This window comes from Diabrotica virgifera, chromosome 8 (assembly GCF_917563875.1).
Source record: "Diabrotica virgifera virgifera chromosome 8, PGI_DIABVI_V3a".
Taxonomy (NCBI): domain Eukaryota; kingdom Metazoa; phylum Arthropoda; class Insecta; order Coleoptera; family Chrysomelidae; genus Diabrotica; species Diabrotica virgifera.
This window is the reverse complement of record NC_065450.1, coordinates 25,874,282-25,898,397: the sequence shown is the minus strand read 5'-3', so window position 1 is coordinate 25,898,397 and position 24,116 is coordinate 25,874,282. Positions and strand designations below refer to the sequence as shown.

The following is a 24,116-nucleotide window of genomic DNA, read 5'->3' as shown; positions in this document are numbered from 1 at the left end:
AATATTATGAAAGTTCAAAGACTAAGATGACTCGGACACATAGCTAGAATGTAGGAAGGAGGTGTCCCAAAAGAATTAATAAATACTGAAGCTGGTACAAAAAGGAAAAGAGGACGAAAACAAGAGCATGATTTTAGAAGAGACCGGTACATAATCATTCACCTTCTCGTTAGAGGTAAAATCGAGATTCACAGAGTAATTGGAAGGAAGACGATATCATGGCACAAAACATTGATTGTTTAACTATTCCGATTAGCTGAAGATCGTGAACAACTCGCCAATAAAATTGCCAACTTTGGGGGGAACTAATATGACAAAAGAAGAAAAAGAGATAAGATAGGGAAGATTTATACAGGGTGGGCAAAAGAAAAGAGTCCACCTGCATATTTGGTAGTAGTTATTAGATTTTAAAGAAATGACAAAACAGGTCGACTTTTGTTCTAAGGGGGACCCATTTTTTACGATATATACATCTGTCATTTGTCAACCCCCTCCCTTCCACGTCCTTAACACCTTATCTTTAAATAAGGAATAGGGGTCGTGCGGTAGCTCATTTGAAAGGGTATTCAATTCTCTATTTATTATCATAATTATTTATACAGGGTGTTCAAATTTTTTTTTAAATTAAATTAATTGAAAGAAAAGAGGAATGTAAGTAATTTATTTTATTTAAAATACATTCTACTGTTACCGGAAAACAGAAACAAATGTGTTTCTTTCACAAATAAACATTTCTTTTCGCTTAAATTCAATGTTCAAGCTAGCTCCCGCTATTCACCTGCCTCTTGGAAGTTTGAACATTTAATTTAAACGAACATCAATGCTTATTTGTAAAATAAACACATTTATTTCTGTTTTCTGGTAACAGTAGAATGTATTTTCAATAAAATAAATTACATACATTCTTCTTTTTTGTGAATTAATTTAATTAAAAAAAAATTGGACACCCTGTATAAATAATTATGATAATAAATAGAGAATTGAATACCCTTTCAAATGAGCTACCACACGACCCCTATTCTCTATTTAAAAATAAGGTGTTGGGGACGTGGAAGGGAGGGGGTTGACAAATGACAGCTGTATGTATCGTAAAAATATGTCCCTCTTACAACAAAAATCGACTTGTTTCGGCATTTCCTTAAAATCTAGTAACTACTGTCAAATATCGAGGTTAACTCTTTTCTTTGGCCCACCGTGTATATTATACACGATATATTCAAGGATCCACTAAAATCGTATTGTATAACAGTTTAATTCATTTATTAATATAGACCATAATTACCTGTTATCATAGGAACATTGGCTCCATACACTGATCCTCTGCGTTGAAGAATAATAGGACTACCAACAGGCGTACCAGCTTCATTAGTACCATTCGTCTGGCTCAGTACACCTATCGTATCATCAAAAGTCATTGCTTTAATGTTAAGAGATGCTAATATTGCTTCCTTATCTGCTAGAGTAGGATCATCGTTACTTGGCACTTTAGCTGACAGAATGCAACACATATCACATAAGTTTACATTAACGGCACGAAGGTCTGCTCTACTTAAGGGAGATCCCTAAAATAAAATAAAAGTTTAAAGAATTTTATTAATACACACTATATAAAACATAAAGTCCACTCAGTCACATCTTTTTGTATAGAGTTTTTTTTTGACTAAGTCAATACTTTTCGAGTTATTTGCAAGTGCAATGTTGATTTTTCAACAAAAAAAAAATAGTTATTTATGAAACAGTTCGTGAAGTATGCTTTTTGCGAACGCGCCCGATGTTTACAGTGGAGCGACTGCTATATATCGCGTAAGTTCGCAAAAAGTACTTCACGCACAGTTTCATACAATATTTTATCTACGATAAACAAATAAAAAAACTGTAACTCTCCGTCACTGGAATTCATTTCTATTCTACAATTTTTAGAACTTTGACATTTAAAAATACTACCTTCTTTCAAGCAACACAACTGTCAAAACTTTTGTTGTAATTTATTGCTCACATTTCATCACCATGACAACGCGAAAGTTAAGGATATTTGATTATATGAAAGTGTGCCAAAAAACAGTGCGAAAAAGTAAATCCCATTTAAAATACATTGTTACTTCACGCACTCTTTAAATCCTTCACGCAATGCTACCTATAATGAGAGTTTCCACAAACTAAAAACTTATACATAGTATGAGATAAAGTAGATAATAGTTATTTATGAAATATTTCGTGAATAATGCTTTTTGCGAACGCACGCGATGTTAGAGTCTACATATCGCGTAAGTTCGCAAAAAGTACTTCACGCACAGTTTCATACAATATTTTATCTACGATATACAAATAAAAAAACTGTAACTCTTCGTCACTGGAATTCATTTCTATTCTACAATTTTTAGAACTTTGACATTTAAAAATTCTAACTTCTTTCAAACCACAAAACTGTCAAAACTTTTGTTGTAATTTATTGCTCATTTTGTCATCACCATGACAACGCGAATGATTATATGAAAGTGTGTCAAAAAACAGTGCGAAAAAGTAAATCCCATTTAAAATAAATTGTTACTTCACGCACACTTTAAACCCTTCACGCACTGCTATCTATAATGACAGTTTTCACAAACTAAAAACTTATACATAATATGACATAGAGTAGATAAACAAGTTTATAGACGGTTTTTCCCAAATAACTCAAAACATAATTATTTTATCGAAAAAAAAAACATTCCTAGCAAAAGACAGCTTATAAAAAAGTGAAAAAATATGTATGCATGAAGTCCCAGTAGAAGACCCAGTAAAAGCAGAGTTTTTGCCAATCAAAGTAGGTTCTTATTAGTCAAGAATATTTCAACGTGAAATAACCTAAAATGAAACACTTTTCGGGGAAAACTCATCACAACTATTTTAAAGTATTTAAAAAAAATCTATTTTTGTTTTTTAAAAAATTTTCGTTTCTAACATTAAAAGTAAGTATGCTACGCTCAAAATAAAGTTGGTCTCCTTTTTTTGGTAAAAAAAAAATCGTGAAAATCACCTCCCAATTAGCATCCCAAATGAAATTAATCATTGTCTCTCAAAAGTTCCTTAAATTATGTATTGTTTATATGAGCTGTAAGTGTCATCGGTTCAAAGTGCTTATTTTTGAAATGGCTGTAGTTGAAAGGGCTTGAGCGAGTCACTTATCACGAGTGTATTCAAATTTTGAACAGCCATATCTTAACCAATTTTTTTCTAACAGAAAAAAAATCCAAAATATTCCCAAAAGCAAAAATTTTTTTACTCTTTAAGATTTTTGGTATTACTAATAATTTTTGAGATATTTTGAAAAAAAACTTTAAACCGATGAAACTTACAGATGATGTAGTTAAACAATATACATGTAAGTAAAGCAACTTATTTAAATTAAAATAATTCATTTAATAACGATTCTATTCATTTGATCCTTCTCAATTTGCTATTTTAATTTTTAATATTTTTTTTTAATTGAAATTTTGGAAGACCTTTAATGTCTCCAACACAGAGTTTCTTATTTTAGTTTTTTTTAATAATATTAATTTTGTCCCCCTTTTCGGGATTAACTTCCTGAATCCTACTTCCTTGGAAACACTTGACAAATAATTAGATCTACCTACAGCTCCCGGAGCGAATCATAGCCGGTGAGAGAAATCCTCTCTGCTAATGTTTAGATGGGTGTACGACCGACGACAGCGTTTGTCACCGGGCATGATTCGTTACGGGGTCTGTACATCATTTGAAGCCAACTACGTCCATTACCATACTCCACATCCAGCAAGAAATTCTGCGGTGCTATACGTACAATTTTTATTGTAAAGCTATAGGCAGGATCTGCTTGCTTCATTAAAATCTTATTTCATTTTATTGTTAATTTTATTGTTACAACTACATACATTTTACTTGAGACCGTTCACATGTCATGTGAACGGCCTCTTATTGTTATAAATATGTCTCTTAACTCCTAAATTTCTGTGGTAATTCGAATGTTACAGTAAAGCCTAATTAGTTTCCTTTTGATTTATAACGGTAATTAACAGCAACAACATACAGTAAGCTCCACGCTAGTGTACACATGGGTACCTAATTGCTAGACGCTGTGAGCTCGTACGTAGAGGGGATATTTAAAAGTTCGTGAGCGCCAGTAGTGACAAGTCAGGGAACCTTTCCTGGAAATTTTACATAAATGTCAAAGTGATTAATTTAATTAATGAATGGGTTGCATGTGTGTAGTAAAATTTTTTAATATTAAAAGTGCCAAAACAATAAAATCATTAATAACTAATTCAGAATTAAAGTCAAGTGTAAATGTAATGCAGTAAATGAAATTAAATTTATTGTAATATAAAGTTATAATTATCTGTACAGCAATAAGACTTTATGGAATATTACTAAAAAATTGAAAAAAGTAATATATGAAAAAATAATAATAAATGAAAAATATATCATTTATGCTAATATCTGTTGAATTTAATAAATAGTTCAGTAGATTAAAATTTTAAAATTAATCTACTCAACTTAAAATTAATTTTTAATCTACTCAACTATTTATTAAATTCAACAGATATTAACATAAATAAAATATTTTTCACTTATTATTATTTTTCATATATTACTTTTTTCAATTTTTTAGTAATATTCCATAAAGTCCCATTGGTGTACAGATAATTATAACTTTATATTACAATAAATTTAATTTCATTTACTGCATTACCTTTACCTTACGCTTGACTTTAATTCTGAATTAGTTATTAATGATGTTATTGTTTTGACACTTTTAATATTAAAAAATTTTTAGCAAATTTTACCAAATTACTATTGTTCAATTTCAATTTCTCAAACAAATCAAACAAAAATTTTCACAATCAGATCACAACTATTACACAACTGACCAATCTTGTTTAAAAAATTGCACACCCAACCTTACATCTATAAGTTCTTGAATATCCAGAATCCAGAGCATCATCTAATAATCCCTTATGAATAAAATCTACATTATTAATTAAAAATAAAAATAACATCACTTTATATACAACTAACAATTTTTAGTTTCACGGTTTAATGTCGCGTTTCCTTACTAATCCCCTCAAGATCCTGCCAATGTTTTGTTAATATATTACATTCAACTCTGTCCTTCTACCAACTCTCCCTTTAGCATAGTTCATAGAAAAAGTATGATATTGAATACCACTATATTCTTCCCTTATACCGAAAAAATTTAATTTTAGTTTAACCGGGACCTGAAGATGCTGTGAATATTGTAGACAGCGAAACCGGTCGTCAGTTGTAAAATAAATTGTTTGTGAGAACGTCTCTTTTTTATTTACTACAATGATTAATTTAAAATTGAAATTAAAAACATTAATTAGAAAAAAATTTAAAGCACTCATGGGAGTGCCGACAGAAGTGAAAACTTCTTATAGTATATACGGGATGACGGTCGCTAATTCAATACTTTTTCCCCATCCAAAAAGTGAACAACGTCCCTAAAGAAGTTTTCATTTCAAAAATTTATTTCGCCGAAGCGATCACGGTCGCTAATTCAACACCTTTTCCCCACCTAAAAAGTGTATAACGTCCCTAAAAAAGTTTTCGCTTCAAAAATTTATTTCGTCGAACCAATGACGGTCGCTAATTCAATAATTTTTCTCCATCTAAAAAGGGCACAACGCCCTAAAGAAGTTTTCACTTCAAAAATATATTTCGTCGAAACAATGACGGTCGCTAAATTAATATTTTTCTCCATCTAAAAGGTGCACAACGTCCCTAAAGAAGTTTTCACTTCAAAAATTTATTTCATCGAAGCAATGACGGTCGCGATGACGGTCGCTAATTCAATACTTTTTCCCCATCGAAAAAGTGCACAACGTCCCTAAAGAAGTTTTCATTTTAAAAATTAATTTCGCCGAAGCGATGACGGTCGCTAATTCAACACTTTTTCCTCATCTAAAAAGTGTATAACGTCCCTTAAAAAGTTTTCGCTTCAAAAATTTATTTCGTCGAAGTAATGACGGTCGCTAATTCAATCATTTTTCTCCATCTAGAAAGCGCACAACGTCCCTAAAGAAGTTTTCACTTCAAAAATTTATTTTGTCCAAGCAATGACGGTCGCTAATTTAATATTTTTCCCCATCTAAAAAGTGCACAACGTCCTTAAGAAAGTGTTCACTTCAAAAATTTATTTCGTCGAAGCAATGACGGTCACGATGACGGTCGCTACTTCAATACTTTTTCCCCATCTAAAAAGTGCACAACGTCTCTAAAGAAATCCACGAGGAAAATAAACTTCCTGTAGCTGGCTGTATACCATAAATCACAAAAATGCCAAGTTTCTTGTAAAAGGTATATATTAAAATACCCTAAATAAGGGTCAAAATACAAAACGTTTTCGGATTAAGGAATCCATCATCAGTGTTTAAAAGCCCTAAAATTAAGTATAACCTAATTAAATGAGATAAAAGTTAAAATTGACAGAGGTTTTCAAGAACAAGAGGTCATACTTACAAAATTTGCATGCCTGAGCCACCAAAATGTATAGGGTAAAAACCCTTTAAATGTAAATAATAAAGATGTTTTACATATTTATATAAAATTCATCGGATGTAATAGATAAACCTGGATGTTACCCAGGGCAACACAGGACTCTCCCCACGTGGTTGGAACTTTTTTTGGTGAAAACCTCACATATTGGATTTCAATGGCCAACTGACAAGTGAATTAAAGAGCAACCCGAAATGACACCAAGAACTGTCAATGTAACCTAGTTGTAATATTACTTCAGCCACAACGTTAAAGATTAATTTAAATGTTTTAAGATAAAAAACACTATCAAATTTACAAATAGTAAAAATAAAAGATGTTCACAAAAAAAAAAAAAAAATCTTTCAAAAAAAAAAAAATCTTTCATATTTTGTGAACATCTTTTATTTTTACTATTTGTAAATTTGTTTTATAACAATTTGTAATATTGTTTGTCAAAAATGACAATTTTAAATAATAATCGACGGCTCTGAGAATTTTTCAAAAAAACAATTAGTATTTTAATTATGGAATTTATTCCAAATTACAGATATAACTTTGTTATTTTCTATTATCTTGTAAATGGTAGAGTATAAAATTTGATATTTTGCAGTTGTGTATAACTTTACACACCCTATCAAAAATTTTTCAAAAAAACAATTAGTATTTGAGATATTGAATTTATTCCAAATTACAGACTCTCTCTGTATAATATATCTTTAAGCCTTTGAACTCTATGTAAAAGTGGTAAACAAAATATTTAAGATCACATAGTTTTACTTACGTTTAATACAGAAATCTTGGGCAAATTTTGCAACATCTTCCATTCTCTCCTAATGTAGTCGACTGAACCTACTATCACAACATGTTTAAGCTCATGGTAATGGAAGTTGCTAGCTCTCAGTGGCATAACTAAATTTCTAAGGCCTATTAGTGGAGAATCTGGATCGGCAAACAAACATACAACGACGTGTCCATTCAGTACAGTCATTGCCGCCTGGTTTCGATCCTAAACAAAAAACATTTCGATTATATATATCACATGCCACAATTAAAGTGCTTGGATTGACATGAAATTTGGCATACATTTTTGCCCTGGGGATGAGTTTCACCCCTTCTCGGGGGTGAAACAATATACGTCCAAAATAAGTCCGGAAATGGATAAACTGACTAATTTTAAGCAACGTTTGTTCTATAAAGTTTTTTCATTAAGTTAATACTTTTCGAGTTATTTGCGAATAAACATGTTAATTTTCAACAAAAAAAAACACGTTTTTAGACTTTTTTGCAAATAACTCAAAAAGTAAATATTTTATAGCAAAAAATATTTTAGCAAAAATATAGCCCATAAAAAAGTAAAAAAAATTGTATATGCCTAGACCCAGCAAAAGAAGAGTAGTTGTAACTAATGAAAAATAGGTTAATACTCGCTAAATTCCATACAGAATATTTCAACGTCAAATAACGAAAGAAGTAAGCACTTTTTGGGAAAAACTCATTACAACTTTTTTTAAAATATTTAAAAAATGCTGTATTTTTGTTGTATAAACAAATTCTAGCATCAAAAGTAAACAAGTTACCCTGAAAATAAAGTTGGTTCTTTTTTTTTGGTAAGAAAATCGGGAAAATCATTCCCTAATTAGCATCTCAAATGAACTTAACCGTTACCACTTCACAAGTTGCTCTACTCATGTATGTATTGTTTATACAGTGCTAGTCAAAAGTCCGTACCCCCCCTCTTATCTTTTGAACGGTTATACGTACAAAAGTGAAATTTGGAGGGAGGAAATAAACGGACATAAGCTCCTTAACTAGTCATGACAGGTGACGTAATAGTGACAGATGACGTTACAGAGCCACTGTGACCGATAATTTTAAATGGGACCTTATGGCAAGTGATACCTCGTTTGAAAGGTATTTAAAATACCTATTCAGCCATACTAATTTTTTTGGGTGTAGGTGGATTTTTATTTTGGTGAATAAATTAAATAAATATAATATTGTAGTTTCTCATTTAATTAACAAAAATTCAAATGTCTGCCTATGGTTTCTTTGTCAAAAAATTTGACGTTTTTCAATTTTCTAGTAGTTTTTACGTAAACTTCAACCCTTTTGACAAGTAATCAAGGCAGAATTTTGAATTTTTATTAATTAAATGCGAAACTACAATTTTATATTTATTTCATTTTTTCATCAAAATTAGCTTAAACTCAAACAAAATTAGTATAAATGAATAGGTATTTTCAATACCTTTCAAACGAGGTATCACTTGCCATAAGGTCCCATTTAAAATTATCTGTCACAGTGGCGCTGTAAAGTCATCTGTCACTATTACGTCATCTGTCATGACTAGTTAAGAAGCTTACGTCCGTTTATTTCCTCCCTCGAAATTTCACTATTATAGGTATAACCGTTCAAAAGATACGAGGGGGGTACGGACTTTTGACTAGCACTGTATATATGATCTATAAGTTTCATCGGTTGAAAGTCCTTATCTTTGAAAGGGCTGTAGTTGAAAGGGCTTGAACGAGTCACTAATCACGAGTGTATGCAAATTTAGAAACACCAAATTTTAACCAATTTTTGTCTTACAGAAAAACAAAAAAATACAAAATATTTAGAAAAGCAAAGCCGACTTTTTTTACTGTTTGATATTTTTGGTATCTCTTTTTGGTACATCTCTTGAAAAAAAAACCATTTTTTTTCAAAATTGAAAAATTTTAAAAATTTTACTTCGAAACCAAATTTTTTTAAAAATAAGCACTTTGAATCGATGGAACTTAGAGATCATATAACACAACATAAGTAGAGCATCTTGTGAAGCGTTAAGGATTAATTTCATTTAAGTTTTTTTAAAACATTTTAAATAAGTTGTAATGAGTTTTCCCCAAAAAGTGCTTCATTGTTTTGTTGTTCTTTAATTTTAATGTTTATTATTTTTATATTGTTGTACTTAAAATAAAAAAAATATTGTTTATTCTCACATGTTGAGGCATTATAGCATTTAGATTTGCATAATACGTTAGACCTTTTACACTTATATAATTTTGAAGAGCATTTCTTATTGCAGTAGCATTTTATAAAGCCTTGTCCTCCAAATTTAGAATCTGTAGTACTAATTTCTCTTAGAGACAGCTTAAGGTCTGGAACATCTTCGAAATTAAGTAAATTCTCTTTGCATTCTCTTATTTGATTTCTTGAAAAAGGTGTGTTTATTTTTCCTTATTTCGTACCAACTCTATATAAACCGTAAATTATTTTTTATCGTCAACTGTGAAAGAAGGTACTGCAATCGGAGAAAAAACTAAGGATCACCATAATACTAACGAAGCCCTTGGACCATCGTCACTAGGAGAGGAAGAAAATTGTCAAACAATTCAGATTACTTCTTCAGACGTGGTTTGTTGTATTTGCCAAAAAGAGAGCTCTGACGCACATACGTGCATAATTTGTAGTCAAGTGGTACATGTTGTATACGCTGACAGCACAGTTGGTGCATACTATGAAGGTTTTGAAAGAAAACTTACATAGATGCGTTGTGCACACGCAGAAAAGATTAAAATAAATAAAGGAAAGGCGACTGAAGGTCTTTATGCCCAGGCTAATGCTATGGAACAATTAAGTGAAAAAAAAAATTCCTCCAATTTCGATCGGAAAAACTGTAACAGTACCGATCCCTAGCTTTGATACAGCCAAAGGAGATGCTCGAAATATTTTGGGTATCATACAAGATAAAACAATTGACGGTTTATATAGAGTTGGTACGAAATACGGAACAATAAACACACTTTTTTCAAGAAATCAAATAATAAAATGCAATGGGTATTTCCTTAATTTCGAAGATGTTTCAGACGTTAAGCTGTCTCTAAGAGAAATTAGTACAAAAGATTCTAAATTGGGACTACAAGGCTCTATATAATGCTACTGCAATTATAATTGCTCTTCAAAATTATGCAAGTGTAAAGATCTAACGTATTGTGCAACTCTAAATGCCACAATGTCTCAACATGTGAGAATAAACAGTAATTTTTTTATTTTAATTAAGTCAATATAAAAATAATAAACATTAAAATTAAAAAATGACGTTTTATTAAACCTAATCTAATAAATTACGACATTTTAATCTAGATCGATTTCATAAAATTAAATTTCGACCTTTGACTGACCAACTTAGTGTCTCCTAGGTTTGACTAGTCAAAGGCCGAAACTGTAATTTATTTCGGGCTTTGACTAAGACTAGGATTGCCTAGTCAAACCTAGGAGTGCCTGAAATTCGGGCTTTGACTATAACACATACACCATTTTCACTTTTTTACAGGCTATATTTTTGCTAAGAATGCTTTTTCGATACTGAATTATTTGCGAAAAATTGTCTAAAAACGTGTTTTTTTGTTGGAAAGTCAACATATTCACTCCCAAATAATTCGAAAAGTATTGACTAAGTGAAAAAACTCTATAGAATAAAAGTTGCTTAGCATTAGCCAGTTTATCGAATTCTGGACTAATTTTGAACGTACATTTTTTCACGCCTGAGAAGGGGTGGAACTTACGCCCAGGACAGAAGAAAACATCGGCACAATATCACTTTTTCTCTTTGACATATTGGCTATGCGCATGCCGAATTGCATGTCAATCCAAGCGGTTCAGCCGCATGTTAAGCAGCTTTAAAAAACTAAAAAATATACAGGGTGTTTTTATAATTTTTTAAAATAAGGACAGAAATAATTTTATTCCATAAGTGCCTTTAACCCTATATATTATATATTTCATATTTACATGATCTGTATTTTTGTTACACCCTGTATAATGGGACTTTACATTTAAAAATAATTTAATTGATTTTAAAAAAATTGAAGAAAAAATCCTCTGTGTAAAAGTTATATTTATTTTAAAACCCCAATAAAGGGCTACATTAAAAAACAGAACGTTTTCGCTCTAAAGAGAGCATAATCAGTGTTCTTTGCAAGCTCTACATGCTAAGCCACCAAAAATACATGGGTTAAAATCCTTAAAATGTGGACTAAAAGTCTTACATTGACATGTTGTATACTAAATCCTGGCGATGCGCGATGGATGAAATTTCACGAAGCATGTGGGTGGTTGAGTCGATTTCTTTGTCTTCACAACGTTGGCTTTCACCTTTCTCTTTGTGAACACAAAGAAATCGACTCAACCACCCACATGCTTCGTGAAATTTCATCCATCGCGCATCGCCAGGATTTAGTATACAACATGTCAATGTAAGACTTTTAGTCGACATTTTTAGGGTTTTAACCCATGTATTTTTGGTGGCTTAGCATGTAGAGCTTGCAAAGAACACTGATGATGCTCTCTTTAGAGCGAAAACGTTCTGTTTTTTAATGTAGCCCTTTATTGGGGTTTTAAAATAAATATACCTTTTACACAGAGGATTATTTTTTGAATTTTTGTAATAAACGGTATACAGCCAGCTCCAGGAAATTTTTTCCTTATGGATTTTAATTGATTTTCTTACCAATATGCAGTCCTCGAGATTTTTCGCAGGACCCCAGTGAAACATTCCTGTACTATCATATTTCATTTCAGTTTTCTCGAAGTCAAAATCTTTAGCTTGGTCATCAGCCAAACCAACCGGCAAAGCTACTCCATTATTGTTTTGATTGTTGCTTCCACTCGTTCGGCTTGTGGGCCTAAACATAACAATATTAATTAAATACTAAGACATAATATAAACTTTTATTAATAAAGAAGTCACCTGATAAGCCATCATTGCAAGTAATTACACTTTTTTTGTAAAAGATTTTTTTTAGTCAAATAATATCAAATTGAAATCATGCTAAAATGGCAAATGTGCAGAAATTAAAAATAATATATTAATTATAAATATTACAAAATATTTTTTAAAAGGAAATCCTATAATGCAAATGTCTTACCAATTCATTAAAAATGTTGCCATAACAAAACTGATCTAATGCATTTATGGACTCATATGCAGGATATTAAAAGCAAAGCCAAAGGCTCCAGTTGGTTTTTTCCTTGCGTTACCTTCTATTTTATCGTCATGCTATGATCTTGGATTTAACCGATATTTTATTCTCCTTTTTTTATAACATTATATCTCCCCTTGACGTTTATCTTCTACTTATTCTTCTTCTTCTGTCTGTGTAGACATGACTGTTTGTTTTTTAATATACCTCCAGTAACTTGTCATTTCCTTATTTTTGTGATCATCTTCCTATTTGGGAACCATCTCTCGCTTTATTTACTACTATATTTATTGTCATTCGGCTTAAATGTTCGTTCCATTCTACTCTTCTGTTTGTTACCGAGTTTTTAATTTTCTCCACCTTGATTCTCTTTCATGTATATGTACTTTTAGTTAGCTCGGTTCCATCGATTATCGAGTGTCCTGCCATCGATTTTTCGAAGGGTTTTCATCTATGCCATTTCTAGTATTATTTTTGTCCTGTCTGGGCCAGGTCGTGTTTCTGTCGCGTATACCATTATTGGTCTGACAACTATTTTGTAAACTCAGCCTTTCATTTATTTCTCCATATTGTTTAATTCAGGCAACCTGCGGCTCTATTTGCTCTAGTCACTTGATATTCCAATTCTGTTTCTAGCGTTACGTAGCTAAATATATATAGCTATATATTGTATACATTGTTGTATATTTTTTTTGGGAAAAATTTAGAAAATAAATTTATATCAGAGACCACGAAATTATAGATTTTCATCGCCCTGTATATGACGAAAAATTGTACTAGGATAATTTAGTTAGTAATCAGTGTTTTCGCAGAAAGTGAAATCGTTAAGAAGGTGGTTTTTCTTAATGGGTTTTTGAACGGATTTAAAACAATGGTGCGGTCAGATTAGACAATACAGTTTTATTTCGCTTTGCAATGGACAATAAGACATTTTATAAAAAATTCTAAGAAGGTTAAGCGGTAAACAAATTTATTAAGTTTAGAATGTAAGGTTTTTTGTTTAGCATTTTGAAACAACGAAGTAATTTGATGACTCCCAGAATTTAACAAATTGGAAAGTTGTATACAAATTAAATTGGTTCTTAAGAAATGATAATATGGGGTAGTGGGTAGAAAGGATGTTTTGTGATTGGTGGAAAATGATGGATGGAAGGGATGAGAGTTTTAAGTCTGATTTTGACGAGAGAAAAAATACGCACTGTGAAATGAATATCTGAAGACAACAGTCCAGTTTTTGAAAAGTGAGAAGTCAGTGTAAAGTGGTGAAGTTGGCCTTTGCGAGCAGAATCAAGTTGAAACGAAATCGTTGACCGAGTTGAGAAGTTAATTTTCCTGGGTCCGAGGAAGATTCCTGTTTCTGTCAAGTTAATTACGCAATAAACAGGAATTGACAAAATTTGCAGTTACGTCATTCTTATTCCGGGCCGGCGATATTATCACACAGTATTTCTTCTTAATTCCAGTGATAAATAAGAAGCTGGTATTGCACCAGCATGTTGTACAAGCAACACGCTGACATGATTAACTCATCACAAGTTTCAGGCAAAATCGTTATTGATACATAAAATATTCAAAAGACTACAGATAACAAGCCAAAACGTTTTCCACTACACGCAGAGCCCGACATAGTCTGTAGTTCAAAATATCTTTGTGGGTGCGAAGTCTTTCTGAATATGAATTCATTATAAACATATCAAGGGCAAGAGTTTCATCATGCAATGGGAAATATGGCAAAATATTATTTGTTCACGGTCAATTTTCCAGTTCAGCAAAATTGAATGTAGAGTTCTGTATTTATTTCTCATTTCTGACTTTTTAAATATATTGCTATCGTCTTCTTTACCATCAGATCCCACATCAATTGCTATAAATTTTTAATTTGATTCAACTATTGCTGAAAATACTACGGAAAAGTAGTCTTTATAGTTTATAGTTAAAAGAGCCCCACAGTTCTGTGGTAATTTTATACGAACGTTTTTGCCATCGATGCTACAGACGCAATTACCTTCACTATCATTCAAATGACTTTTGACCAATGTTTCATAAAAGCCTCCTTTCAGTCTTGTTAAGTACAATGGTTTTATAAAATTTCTCATAAAGCAACATTAGAATAAAAAAATCGTCGCCTTCTTCTTGCAGAAAAACTTGCAGCATATCGTAATTCATATTTTTTTATATCGAATACACAATCTCAGTTGTTTTATGCCGCCACGTAACTGAAGTGGCTGATACTGACTTCAAATATGCACGACGGCAAATTTTCCACTGACCCGCAAAAGTAACCGGACACGCGAAATTCCATAGTTTTCTCCTTTTAGTTTTGTTGAATTGCCCTGTATAATAATGAAATATACTTAACATAATACGTTGAGAACTCTACATCCAATGTTGCTTAACTTCTAGATTACATTTTGGTAGTGGAGGTTTAATGGTATGGAGCGGCAGTTATTTGGAAGGACATACAGAGATGGTTATGCAAGGTTCTGGTGGCCCTAATGCCGATACGTACATTCAGGAATGTCTGCAAAAACATGTATTACCATATATATGTTACGGTTAACGTCCGAAATCAGGTTAATCTTAATATTACCCAGTTAATATCGAGATTCACCAGTCTAGTTGGTTAATGTCCGAAGGTAAACGATCTTCAGCCTTCAATCGGACATTAACCGGCTAATCTCGACATTAAGACATGTGTCTTGTTAAAGTCCACATTGTTTTGTTGCGTATTCAAGTGGCATTCGTGCAAGAAGTATAGTTATTTCAAAGTGAAAATTTAAGTATTCAATATGTCCAATGAATTTAAAGACCGGTTTTACGAGAATCTTGATAAAGTTATTTCCACAAAAAGGGATGACAACAGTGCTTATTTATCTCGTGAAAAATATGATTTACTTTGTAATCAAGTGAAAGAAGCCAAACGACAAGCTAAGAAAACAGCGTTGTCATATCGACGTTTGGCCAAATACGATGTAGTGAATGTGCACCTTACAAAATTCGTGCAATTAAGAACTTTAACTTCAAAGAAGGCGGATGAAGTAGCTACACATTTGGTAGAAATATTCTGCATTTTTGGAGCACCTTCAATACTCCAATCTGATAATGGCCGTGAGTTAACACAATAATAAATGAAGTGAAAAATATGCTAATAACGTGGATGCAAACAAATAATACATCTAAATGGTCTGAAGGCCTTAAATTTATTCAATTAATGAAAAACAGGGCCTTTCATGCAGGAATAAAACAGTCTCCCTACGAAGCAATGTTTGGGTCGAAAATAAAAGTTGGTCTATCGGATTCTATCTTTCCAAAGGACTGTATTAATGAAATAGATACAGAAGAAGATCTTCAACATTTATTAGATGAAGTAAATAGTGCAGAAGGTGTCAATAATAATAGCAAAGTTGCTGGAACAAATTCATCGGACTCTCATAACAATGATAAGAGAACTACTACAGGTAAATTGTAAAGCCATGGGTAGTAAATAATTATTGTTATTAATTATTCGTTTCTTTATTACTTACAGGTACAACTTTTATAATCAGTTCAAACAAACCAAATAAAAATTACAAATTTAGCTCTTCTGTAAACATTATTCCTCCAGTTATCACAGTCGCTGACAAATATGAAGTACTAAACGAAACTAACCATTCCAAGACATCTGTAAATATTATTCTCCCAGTAACGACAGAAATCGATGAAACAAACGAAGCTCAAAGCAATTCCTGATCTTCTGTAAATCTTCTTCCTCCAGTTAACCCAGAAGTCGGAGGAACACTTGAAGATTCAAATGAATTTAACGAAACGTTAAATGAGAATCTTATACCAAATAAGCGCCTAATTTGTTGTGGTGTTTGCGAGTTTGAATGTTCGAACGGTTGCGTCTGTATCTCGTGCAATATGTTTGTTGAAAAAGTTTCAGTTGTTCAAAAATCTCTTCGTGAAATTGCAGCGACTTCATCTCTATGTGGTGATCAAGGATACAAAAGATGCTCGTGCAAAACCAAATGTGGTTCAAAAAAGTGCTACTGTAAGGCAGCTAATATTTTATGCAACTATAAGTGCCACGGAAGTTTGTCATGTTTGAATAAATAGCAGGTATTTTTTATACAATTGGCAACGTTATATTATTTTCTAACACATTATTCAACATTAACCAAGGAGAGTAGTTAAACTAGACATTAACCTGTTAATGTTAATGTATCTGAATTCGTACGACATTAACATTACATTTCGGTTAAAGTCAAGATTAACCGGTTAATGTCGAGATTAACCATTTTCGAAGTTTAACCGTAACATATAAATTTCGTAGCTGAAAATTTCTCCTAATGGAGGATAATGCTCGGCCGCACATAGCTACGATAAACATGTACCTAATACTTTACAGAGGTTGGTAGTCCGTTACTAGCGTGGTCTCCTAGCATTCCAGAACTTAACCCGATATATCATTAGAGCAACAACTTGGGAATAGTGGTTTTACAAAATTATGGCGAGTTTGAAACTATGATAGCGTTAAAACAGACGCTAATAAACGAGTATACCGCTAAACGGGATTGCTGCCTCGATTCATAATGATAGAAAAGCTGTAATTCAAGCTCAAGGAGGAAGTAATTAATTTTATTATTCTTATATTTTAGAAATATTTTATGATTTTAATTTGAAAAATGTCTTAGGTACTCCGGATTAAAAAAATATTTTTTGTTAATTATAGGATTTTTTCTCTATTTTATTGTTTATTGTTAAATATACAATAAATAGTTATTTATGATATAAGTGTTAAAAGTACACGTTTAAGGCACGCATGTTAAAGTTTGCAGAATGAGCGATAGCGAGTTCTGCAATTCACATGAGTGCCTTAAAAATGTACTTTTTAACACGCATATCATACAATATTTTTTCTACAAACGTAATTACAGGACAATATCTACAAAAACTTTTACTTGAACGTGACTGACATTCCATTTTTATATTTTTTTGACATTACATCAAAATTGTCTATACGGTCAATACGAACTGCAGTGCCTTAAAAATATTTTAAAGCACTAGTGCCTTAAAGTAGCATTTTTAATGCTCGTATGGAGTGCTAAAAATTGCATTTTTAACACGGTAGAAAAAATAATTTATTGGAATTAGAAGTCTTTATAATACTTTTTTTACTTAAAATAATCTTAGGATTCATTTACTTTTGCGGGCCAGTGTAGTTCCTACAGTATATTTGTATATCCACAATGAGAAATTAATATAGTAGCATAATATCACTATTAGTTGAGTTTCGACAGCTAGAAAGCCGGCAGAATAACTATAATTTTAATATAAAAATTATACAGTGTATTTTACACATGTGAACAAACTATGTCTACAAACTGTCAACAAATAATTTAATAAAACCAAACCAAATATTTTGTACCTGAAAAATTATATAATATGACAATAAATTAATTTAACAGGGTTACATAATGGCTTATCGGGTATACAGTGATGAGCGCGCTAATAACCGGCAAAATAACGCAAAAGATGGAAAACATACATACTCCAGGCTGTGGGTGAAAAATAGGTCGATTTCAGGATATAATTCAGGAATTTTTGAAACCTATCAGGTGTTGTAAAGGACGATGCCAGAAATAACTTATACTAAAATGTGACCAAAAATATTGTGAGCTTTTTTTATTGCGATTTTCATTTGTTGAATTTGCAATTTTTAAAGTTTTTTAATTTTGCAGCTTAGAATATTGATTCTAGAGAAAAACTTTTTAATAGAAAGTTGTAGTAAATTAAAAAACCTAAAATTTGAGCTATGGTAAGTTTAATTCCGTTTCTTGGTTATTGCAAAACAGCCTGCGAAAGGTCCAAAATGGCCGTTTTTTACAATTGCGTTGTTTATTGTACAAATAATTTTTTTTATTTTTTAAAGCTTCAAAATAAAGATCTTTCAATTCCAAACATAAAAAAAATTGTAAGACCGGATTAACGAATTTGTTGCTTAGATATTATCAATTGTTTATCCCAAGAGGTCAAATGGCGAAGACTATAACTAAAAAAAAAATCGTAGAGAGTTGGTGAAACATCCAATCTCCTTCTAAAGAGTTATATTTTCATATTCTGATGCAAATAAATGCGTAAAACATTTTTAAACCTCTACTAATTTTTGGGTTTGAAAATAAGGAGGCAAATTTCGTTATAAACATTTAGAGCTGAAGCGGCCCTGTACATCCTATGAGTTTTTAACTTACAGATTATTGTTGCTGAAGACGAAACGAAGATTTATAAAAAATTTCTACAACCAACTGAAGCCGAGATAATTGTTTCTTTTTTCTTAAATCGTAGTGCCTTTATTTATAACAACTAAGAAATTATTTTACAGTCATTGACTAAAGAAAGATTTATATTATCTTAAAATAAAAATTATTATGAAATATAGTTACATTTAATTATTAAAAATTATTTTTAAAATCGGTGCTTTTGCGAGCGGCCGAATTTTGCAAATCGCCCGGCTCGCTTCAAATCCGCGGCTCGGAAAATTTTTACGTAATTTGTATTAAATTTTGACCGAAAACAGTTTAATAATATTACCATTATAATATACAGTGTTTTTACCACTGTATTTGTTTTTGTTAATAAACTTTTATATGTGAAATCTCATTTCTGAAGAAATAATATTATATATGAAATATTAACTATATTTTTAATTTTTTCATTGTTATATAAATATAATAATAATAATGTTACTTCTTATTATACAATATAAAACTTTTTCTTCTTGTAGTGACTATCCGTTTTGGGATGTTCTCGACCATCATGGCAATCTGTACTTGCACACTAAATCGGTACTGCTGCTCTAAAAAGATTTGTAGTTGTTGTGTTGAACGACGTACGTATATTTTCTAGCAAGGTAATCCTTTGCTTTCCTGGTTCTCAGTTTCCAAATGGGGTTTGCCAAATTGCCATGATGGTCGCCAACATCCAAAACGGATAGTCACTACCAGAAGAAAAAGTTTTATATTGTATAATAAGAAAAGTTTTATATAAACATTATTATTATTATATTTATATAACAATGAAAAAATTAAAAATATAGTTATATATTTCATATATATGTATTATTTTTGTAATATTATTTCTTCAGAAATGAGATTTCACATATAAAAGTTTATCAAAAAAAAAAAAAAAAACAAATACAGTGGTAAATAGACTGTATATTATAATGGTAATATAATTAAATTATTGTTTTCGGTCAAAATTTAATACAAGTTACGTAAAAATTTTCCGAGCGCGCGGATTTGAAGTGAGCCGGGCGATTTGCAAAATTCGGCCGCTCGCAAAAGCACCGATTTTAAAAATAATTTTTAATAATTAAATGTAACTATATTTTATATTAATTTTTATTTTAAGTTAATTTCTCTTATAAGATAATAAGACTCTTTCTTTAGTCAATGACTGTAAAATAATTTCTTAATTGTTATAAATAAAGGCACTACGATTTAAGAAAAAAGAAACAATTATCTCGGCTTCAGTTGGTTGTAGAAAATTTTTATTTTTTTATAAATCATCGTTTTCTCTTCAGCACCAATAATCTGTAAGTTAGAAACTCATAGGATGTACAGGGCCGCTTCAGTTCTAAATGTTTATAACGTTTGCCCCCTTATTTTCAAACCCAACATTTAGCTCGGCTTCAGTTGGTCGTAGAAATTTTCTATTTTTTTTTAAATCTTCGTTTAGTCTTCAGCAACAATAATCTGTAAGTTAAAAACTCATAGGATGTACAGGGCCGCTTCAGCTCTAAATGTTTATAACGAAATTTGCCCCCTTATTTTCAAACCCAAAAATTAGGTGTTTAAAAATGTTTTACGCATTTATTTACATCAGAATATGAAAATATAACTCTTTAGAAGGAGATTGGATGTTTCACCAACTCTCTACGATTTTTTTTCAAAAAGTTATAGCCTTCGACATTTGACCTCTTGGGATAAACAATTTATAATATCTAAGCAACAAATTCGTTAAACCGGCCTTACAATTTTTTTTATGTTTGGAATTGAAAGATCTTCATTTTAAAGCTTTAAAAAATAAAAAAAAAATATTTGTACAATAAATACCGAAATTGTAAAAAACGGCCATTTTGGACCTTTCGCAAGCTGTTTTGCAATAACAATAAACGAAATTAAACTTACCAGCTCAAATTGTAGGTTTTTTAATTTACTACAACTTTCTATTAAAAAGTTTTTCTCTAGAATCAATATCCTAAGCTGCAAAATTAAAAATCTTTAAAAATTGCAAATTTAACAAATGAAAATCGCAATAAAAAAAAGCTCACAATATTTTTGGTCACATTTTAGTAGAAGTTATTTCTGGCATCGTTCTTTACAACACCTGATAGGTTTCAAAAATTCCTGAATTATATCACGTTTTCCCACCCACAGCCTGGGGTAACATTGCGAAACAAAAAGAGATGAAACTAGTGGAGGTGGAAATTATCGTTATAAACGTATAAATTTGTGGCAGTAGAATTTTATAAAATACTCCTGTCACAGACGTCTAAAGGTGGGAAACTATGTAATGTAATGTGAATTTATACGTTTATAACGATAATTTCCACCTCCACTAGTTTAATCTCTTTTTGTTTTGCAATGTATTATGTTTTCCATCTTTTGCGTTATTTTGCCAGTTATTAGCACGCTCATCACTGTATTTGAGATATCTATTTTATAACTGTTTACAAAATTTATCGGAAATAATATACAAGCAATATTTAAAGGCATACTAGCTCTAGCTACTAGGTTTACCTAATTATTCTAGAAATGATACATTATAAGAACGAAATATACAATTTATTTGACATGCGGTTACTTTGTAGTCATATTTATTACTGCTAGAAAATATTTGAGGAAATGAAAGTTTGGACTTGAGTTAAAGGGCACCGCACATATCTTAAGGAATATATTATGTCACTCAAATGCAATCAAAATTACATGAATATATTCGTCTTGAAATTACAGTCATTTCATATCATTGGCCAACTCTGAATTTTAATTAATTACTGCATAAATTTTAATTAAAGTTTATAGAAATCGCATTTTTGAAGTCCGTCAAACTCATTCTTAAATACTCTTAGTCTAGTGGCTATTGAATATAGATTAATCGAGCGTAAGCTAAGCCGATTAGACAAACTATACACTTTGGTAAGACTGACCAAATTTTATCTACTTTATAGATAAGAGTAAGCCCCTATATTAATACCTGCAGAAAGATTTATGGGTTGGCGAATCACAAAATCTCTTTTCCCTCTTTAGCTCACCATTCCCTCTCACTCAACCATTTCCAATTTCGTTGCAAAACGAAAATACAGCCGCATCATATTTTAGTCCAATCAGAGAGTGCAGCAAGCACCTCTACCGGTTTCGAAACTTATTAGTCTCTCATCAGGAGGCACATACGCCGCTCTCTCGAACGAACGCTGCAACGAACGAAACGGCATAGATGCCCTAGCGGCAACTGCTAGCAAAAGCCTAAGTTTTCACTATAATGGCATATAAATCAACGTAATGTTATTCTACATCCCACCAGACTGAAAACAGTGGGAACCTTCTCTGGTTACACCTCCGAGGCTTCTACAATTTGCAAGCCATACGGATGCTGAGACTAAGGAAGATGAGGGAATTTTACAATTTATAATTCACGTCCCATCTGCTCAGCGCGGTAAAGTTCCAACGAAAATGGTTCCCTTCGTACTCCAATCAGAGTAAACATGTAAATCAAAAATGAATAACCATTTAAAATTTCGTTGCAAAACGAAAATACAGCCGCATCATATTCTAGTCCAATCAGAGAGTGCAGCAAGCACCTCTACCGGTTTCGATTACTACAGTTTCGGTACTACAGTTAGGTTACTACAAAATTTATAAAAAACCGTAATTATCTTTTAAACTACTCTGTATAATATTACAAAACCTCATATTTTAAGAAAGAAGACATCTAGCAGAATCTAAAAATGTAAAAATATATAGGGTGTGCCATTTAAAAAATGAAGTTACAATCAACTTCCGGTATAACCGGAAGTAACAAAAAGACCAAAATATTTTCATTAAATAGTTCATACCTCAAAACTACTCTATTCCAATTTTCATGATTCTCTTATCTTTAGTTCTCGAGATATTTCTAATAGGCCCTTTATCTGCCTCACCCTATATATTACACCATTATTAGGTGTCAACGTCCTTCGGTAGGGATCTATGGAGGAGTATCACTAAGCCGCAAGCCCTTATCCATTGCCGTACCGCTCCTCCATACGCCGATCAGACACCAGTTTATTCCAGACCAAGCCGTAGATTCTATAGAATTTTATACTACAACGTTGGCCTTTTTATTTTTGAATGACCGGGCTGGGGCTCGAACCTCGAGCCTTATAAAAAACCGTAATTATCTTTTAAACTACCCTGTATAATATTACAAAATCTCGTATTTTAAGAAAGAAGACATCGAGCAGAATCCAAAAATGTAAAAACATACAGGGTGTCCCATTTAAAAAATCGAGATTACAATCAACTTCCGGTATTACCGGATATAGCAGAGACCAAAATATTTTCATTATATAGTTCATACCTCAAAACCCCTGTGGTCCAATTTTCATGATTCTCTTACCTTTAGTTCTCGAGATATTTCTAATAGGCCCTTTATCTGCCTCACCCTGTATATATCAATTTACGCCGTTTTTAATCAAAGTTCAAAGCTTGCGCAATGATATGAAACGCTTTTATTCATGTAAATTATATTTCATTTGAGTGATATTATATCTTCCAATATGTGTACGGTCTCCTTTGTTATAGTCGGTTCGCTAAACTCAGACACAGCTGGCTAGTGATTTTAGTAAGTAATTTTACTAAATAAGTTACTAATTACTAAATAGTTAATAATTATGAAAATATTTTTGGCAAATTTGGCCAAAAACAAAAAAATTACCTACTAAAATCACTAGCCAGTTGTGTCTGAGTTTAGCGAACCGAGTATACTAATACGCCAGTATTTCTAAATAAAACAAGATGCTCATTCCGATGCTTCTTCCAATTAAATAGAAAATATTTATATCAAAAGTTCACAAAATTATTAGTGTTGCAACAGGGACGTGCCTTTTAGAATTAAATATATCTACATTCAAGATCGTATAAACAAAAAAATGTACTGAAGCTATTTGCTTGTGGCATCTTCATACAATTTACTATTTTTAGAGGGGAATAAGCCACAATTTTATATAGAAATTAAGTTTACTTGGCGTTTCGATTTCTACTTTGGAAATCGTTCTCAAAATACAAAATATTGAAAAAAAAAATACACAGCCCACAAAATAAACAACGTTTTGATGCTGGTGTAATAAAACACATTTTAAATATTTTGATGCACTGATTTCAAAATGTCTTTTTTTTTTTTCTACCAGCTCTAGCAGTGCTTTCGGCGTGTGGCGTTTGTCGAAAAAGGTCGATTTCATACCAACAATCTGAAACTGGTAAATCAATAGATTATGATGCCAATGTGCCCTGATTAAAGCTTGTAAAAAAATTTCTATGGTAACCTATTTATTTATAACAATTTTTGAATAAAAAGACAATTAGAGGGCTTTTCGAGGCCATTTTTTAAAAGATTGGATAT

General features: G+C 31.5%; 1 protein-coding gene across 5 annotated transcripts in view; it reads right to left on the bottom strand.

The window, feature by feature from the left end:
• LOC114336268 (calcium-activated potassium channel slowpoke) overlaps positions 1–24,116 on the bottom strand; it is a 663,340-nt gene that overhangs the window by 30,586 nt on the left and 608,638 nt on the right. For all 5 annotated transcript variants that reach the window (XM_050659851.1, XM_050659850.1, XM_050659854.1 and 2 more), the window contains 3 exons: positions 12,008–12,182; positions 7,298–7,522; positions 1,283–1,562 (listed from right to left, as the gene is read on the bottom strand). In XM_050659851.1, coding sequence (XP_050515808.1) covers positions 1,283–1,562; positions 7,298–7,522; positions 12,008–12,182 — 680 coding nt within the window. The remainder of the gene's footprint in view (positions 1–1,282; positions 1,563–7,297; positions 7,523–12,007; positions 12,183–24,116) is intronic.